Source organism: Odontomachus brunneus, unplaced genomic scaffold (assembly GCF_010583005.1).
Source record: "Odontomachus brunneus isolate Ranch 3 - 2012 unplaced genomic scaffold, Obru_v1 Obru_scaffold_006, whole genome shotgun sequence".
NCBI classification, from domain to species: Eukaryota; Metazoa; Arthropoda; class Insecta; order Hymenoptera; family Formicidae; genus Odontomachus; species Odontomachus brunneus.
Window position 1 is genome coordinate 2,258,499 of NW_022639456.1, and position 5,915 is coordinate 2,264,413.

The following is a 5,915-nucleotide window of genomic DNA, read 5'->3' on the forward strand; positions in this document are numbered from 1 at the left end:
TACAAGGAGACTATGTTGAAAAATAAAAAACAATTTTCAGAAAAAATGACTTGTATCTTTGTTAGGTCGGAAACTTTTCAGACCACCCTCGTATATATTTTCTTAAGTCTGGCGTTGTTATACTGTATGGAAAAAAAAGTTTGGTTGAATAGACCAAATATCTGGTTGAATATGATTAATTCAGAAATTCCGACTGAAGTAACCTGAATTCTATTTAAGTTAACAAGGTTTTTTTTTTGACTTAAACAAATTCGGGTTACTTCAATCGGAATTTTTAGGTCGATCATATTTGACCAGATATTTGGTTCAACCAAACCTTTTTTTCCGTGTGATAATATATATTTTCGGTTTCTACGAAAAAAAAATATATAAGCAAATATAAATATAAAAGATACTGTTAATAAAAGAGATCTACGAGCGGTCACAAAACTTCTTGTAAAAGTTATACTCTCCTTTCTAACTCGTTTTTGTTGATGCACATATTTATTCCGGAAAACACTCGGTCTGTAACTTCGAGAAGTCACGACAACGCATATAAAAAATTTTATATATAACAGGAAAAATGCATGACACTCGCTAAGACAATATCACGACACCTTGGCTTCAATTGGCTGTAACTTTAGAGAATCACGACGACGCACTTAGAAAATTTTATCTACAATGAAAATATGCGTGAAACACGCTGGGAGAAACTCACGGCCCATTTTATGCTGATATGCTTGATCACGACTAGCCCACGAAATTTTATAAATACACGTTTGCGAATATTGATATCTGATAATAATATCAATATATCAATTTGATATCATATATGATATCAAATGCTATATTAACATGTTTATTATACGAAGGCAGGAACATACACACTCTATCTCTTCCATAAAAAAATATAATTGTGGTAAAATCCTAGAAACTGCTTCTTGCAATAATTCAAGGAAACGTATATAAGCAACGGTTGAACACTGAGTAAGCATCAATCGTACAGTAATCAATTCTGTAGTAAACACATCAGTTTTACGAAAAGCAGCAAGATGAAACCGTCGGGTCTCACGTTGGCTTTCTTGGTAGTTTTTATGATGGCGCTCATGTACAATTCGGTGGAAGCGGCAGCAAAACCTGATGCCGATGCCGAAGCCGAAGCTCTTGCCAACGCCATTGCGACTGGCGATGCCGATGCTGTAGCTGGGATTTTGGTATGTATAACTCACATAGCAATGTTAATCACAATGTTAATCGTATATTCGCGGTCAAATTGACTGTAAATCTGTATTAGCATATTTTAATTACGAGTGATCTAAATTAATAATTGCAATTATATTATATAAAATACATTTATCGTGTTACTTAAGATATATCAAACTAAATATACTTTTCTTGAAATATACATAAATCGCGTTAAACGCATACTTAATATATACAACATTTTAGAGACGTTTTAGAGACTTAATATATACAATACTATACATAATTTCTGAAATATATTAATATGGTTTCTGTGTTTCATTTTTGATCATCAAGGATGAAATTTTGAAAGACGTGAGTATATAGAAATAATATGTAAATAGATAAGTATGGTTGATACTATTATTGAAGGAACAATTTCATTTGTAGCTCAGCATGGTATTGGGGCAAGTTCTCTAAAGAAACTCTAAAGAAGACAGATAAAATAACCGCATCGGCGAAAGTACACGAAAGGACACGAATAATGCTTTACTCTGTCAAAATTTTCTTTCTGTTTACGACAATATTGTTTAAATTGATATTCTATTAAAGAATAAAATTTTCTGCAAACACAAACTTTTATTATCGTTACCTCCTAATGCGGTTTTTAAATACAAAAATTATCAAGGTAATACTTGCGCAGTAAAAGGACCAGTTTACAGCAGATACTAACCGTAGCAACCCAAGTAGGAATTTACTATTGGCATCAAAGTGGCCCAGTACCGATTTATGGTAAACGTTACTGGCATAATACCAGATGCCAATACGGATCTAGTATTAGTATAATTCTGGTATGACACTTTCACGAAGAAAAGTACCTACTTCGTTATTTGCTTGTCTGCAAGCCTATCATGAAAGTCTTGAAGGTTTTACTTCTACGGGATCACAACATTGTACGTATACGATTTTATTCATAAGCTGAAAAATTATTGCCGCTTAAAATTATTGCCTATATATTCACAGCTTCCCCAACTGCATAATAATGTATAAAAAAGAAACACAGAAATCATATTAAAATATTTCAGAAATTATGTATAGTATTGTATATATTAAGTCTATAAAACGTTGTATATATTTAATACACATTTAACGCGATTTATGTATATTTCAAGGGAAGTATATTTAGTTTGACATATCTTAAGTAACACGATAAATGTTTTATGTAATATAATTGCAATTATTAATTTAGATCACGCGTAATTAAAATATGCGAATACAGATTTACAGTCAATTTGACCGCGAATATGCGATTAACATTGTGATTAACATTGCTATGTGTTGTAACATTGCTGTGAGTTATACCAAGATCCCTACAGCATCGGGATTGCCAGTGGCAATGCCGTTGACAAGAACTTCGGCAGCCGTTTCGGTTTCAGCATCGGCATCAGGTTTTGCTGCTACCGAATTATACATAATTACCATCATAAAAACTACCAAGAAAGCCAACATGAGATTTGACGGTTTCATCTTGCTGCTTTTCGTTAAACTGATGTGTTTACTACACCCTGAGAAAAAAAATAGATAGAATAACCATAATCTCACTATATTTTATAGTTCGTTTTGACCTCAAAGATATATTTGTAGTTCATCTAAACATAAAGATATAGCAGAATTACAACAGATTTATAGTCACCATTTTATTACTTTATGTATAAGGTAAAGCATTCTTTGGGAATATAGTTACATGTACCTATATTTTCCAAACATTCCAATTACATTGACTATATAAAATAGTTAATTTCTCTTACCATTCAATATTTGCAACCTTACTATATTTTTTATTTCAAATGATTATAATTTTTATTATTTTTTATTTCAAATGATTATTATTTTTTATTTCAAATGATTATAATTCTTGTTAAAAGTTTTACATGGGTCAGTTATACTATGCTTATATTGTAAATATTAGAAACATTATGCTGAAATTTACTATAAAAATAATATTCCTAACTATTTATAATCTTTTTATTATACCATTATAATTTCAAGTATCATACATTTTTCCCTCAGTGCAGTACTGATTATTATACGATTGATGCTTACTTCGTGTTCAGAACTGTCGCTTATATACGTTTTCTTAAATTTTTACCTAAAATTTTTAAAATAATACACTTTGAAAATTTCAAAAATCTTTTTTTATTACATATTTTAAAAGTGTTATCCTTTACGTATATTTTAAGCCTTGAACGATTGGAAATTTACAAAAATTGACGAAGTTATAGCCGTTCAAGTTTTCGCTGGTTTTTGGTTCTGGTTGCTCAATAGACGTCGCTCAATATTTCCGAAATATATACCTGTTGTGCATTCTTTCTTCCAGATATATATCTATCGTAGATACTTTCTCTGTCTTTCGCATTGTATAATCACTATATGTTGTATTGTCCATTTTTTATAAATATATAATATAGAAAGTTACGCCAAAAATATCCTCCGACTTCAGGTCGTCGAAATAACAGCACATATTGCTTGCAGTACATTCAACGAAGTAGCAATGGCATAGATTGATATTATGCAAGAATTAAATAAAAAAATCGACGACAAAGCGCATATCAGTAGTGCATGTTTGTGGATAAACAATTGCCACTCGTCGAGCGCAATACAACACGCGAGAAGCTAGATCAGTTCGCAGACTTGGAAGATTGGCTGCGGAGGATATTTTAGCCACTGCAGAAGAACTACAATATGGTGCAGGAATACCTGAATAATAGTAAGATAAAATATTTATCACTTTATTTCGTAGAAAATAATTATTGAAACTTTAAACGCGTTTATCTCGAAACGACTTTTTCTCAAACGATGCAAGCGATTTCAAAAGTACTATTATTCTGGCTGTCTTCACGTTTGGTTGACATCAATATAATAGCAGAATTGACAAGTTAACGTAGAATTTTTTTCCACCTGTTTACTATTTGTTAATAACAATAAAAAAACCGTGTTTTCGGTCGAAAATTACACGTTTTCTTCAAAATATTATAATTTACACACTTTTTAAGTTTTTCAAAATTTTCACAAGTCAATTTGTAGAGAATAAGTGGAAGTTTAATACTCATTTTGAGTTTGATTGCAGACATGCCGTACACGAGCAATTACCTGTACCATTTTCGAGTTCGCGCGCGACGGGCTCTGCGAGATGGCCCTCATATACTGTTTATATTTATTAATATTTTTTAATACCAAAAATACTCTAAATGTATCTAAACATGTACTTAACTATGATATATGTACTTAAATATGATATATAAAATGAACCTGTTTGACCTACTAGTTTGTCAAAAATAAATCCTGAAATAATAATCCTGAAATTGATCCTTATTTTTGTCCGCCAGAGTGTTTTACACCCTTATGAAAACCTTATATTGCGTTTTATGAATTATATATAAATATAATTCTTGTAAAATATTGCCTAAATTGTTAAAAGCATTCATAATACATATACCCGAGCAGAAATTGAATCCAGTGATTGTCTAGTAATGATACAGAGAAGTTGGGTCTTACATCGCTACTAGTTAGGAATGTAACGCTTACTTCTCCTAGTGGCTATACCAGAAAAATTATCTAGTAGCTAGACACAAAAAAATAACTTGTAACTGGTATAAGTACTGGTACAAGTACTTGTAATTGGTATAAGTACTAGACAGTTCTGATATCCAATTTCTATTCAGGATTTACCGATGATTTTCTATCTCGTTACTGTGTAATCTTTTTCATCTAGCCACTATCTATGTAACTGGTATAGTTATTAGATAGTTCTGACATTCAAAAGACTGAGTAGGAATATTTTGCCAGTCACGATCTAGTGACTGGCTAGAAAAATTATCTAGTCATTACTATCTAGCTACTAGTTTTGAAATTTGCTCTACTAGATACATTTTTGCTCGGATACTTGCTATGTACAAAACACATCCGTATTCATTTAAATATAGTAATATTACTATTGTTTTTTTTTTTTTATATAGACTCACAAAACCCGGTTAACGATAAGTACACAAAAAAATTTTACAGATAGATATCTGTGCATGGTATCATTATTAAAGAAATAATTATCTTCTTAAAAACATCACGTAAGCAGATCTGAGGAACGAGGCGAGACACAGCACACTATACTTGGTTGAAAATAAAAACAAAGGAAAAACGGCGACATACTGAAATTATACGGAAGGATGTTCAGCAATTATTCTCATGAATAATATACTTATATTACCAAAAATTTCATTTCGATTGCGTTTACTTTGCCACAATTATAATGATGTTACTTAAAATTCTATTAAATAATAAAATTCTGTGCAAGTGACAGTTTATTATTTTCATCATTGCTCCTTAATGCGAATCCTAGTTTTCCAAATGGTCAAAATAATCCTGATGTTAATCATATAATAAGCGCACTTTATTGCAGGCATTAATCGCGACGTTTGCCGCTCCGACGGCGAAGATAAATAGCCGCATCATTAAACTTAATGATCGTCAAAATGCCTAAGAAGATCGATGCTCCAAAAAAAAGATCGAGTCGAAACATTGGTCCCAACATTAAATGTATTTTGTGCACTTAACGTTAAAGTTACACGCAACATTGCAACTGAATTACGCACGTGAGGAAAGCAGAGTGTAACTTTTATAACTTTTATAAGAATTTTCACGACCGCGCAGTTTTTCGTAGAAACCGAATTATCTGTATAACTACGCCATACTTAAGGAAA

General features: G+C 31.4%; 2 protein-coding genes across 7 annotated transcripts in view; one reads left to right on the forward strand and one right to left on the reverse strand.

Annotated features, from left to right (window-relative positions):
• The window catches only part of LOC116851037, a 108,806-nt gene that overhangs the window by 32,221 nt on the left and 70,670 nt on the right, over positions 1-5,915 (reverse strand). The window lies entirely within an intron of this gene.
• LOC116851090 (U-poneritoxin(01)-Om1a-like) lies at positions 954-1,793 on the forward strand. The gene is made up of 3 exons (XM_032830140.1): positions 954-1,193; positions 1,519-1,536; positions 1,612-1,793. The coding sequence occupies exons 1-3, from the start codon at positions 1,032-1,034 to the stop codon at positions 1,639-1,641; spliced, it is 210 nt and encodes a 69-aa protein (XP_032686031.1). The 5' UTR covers positions 954-1,031; the 3' UTR covers positions 1,642-1,793.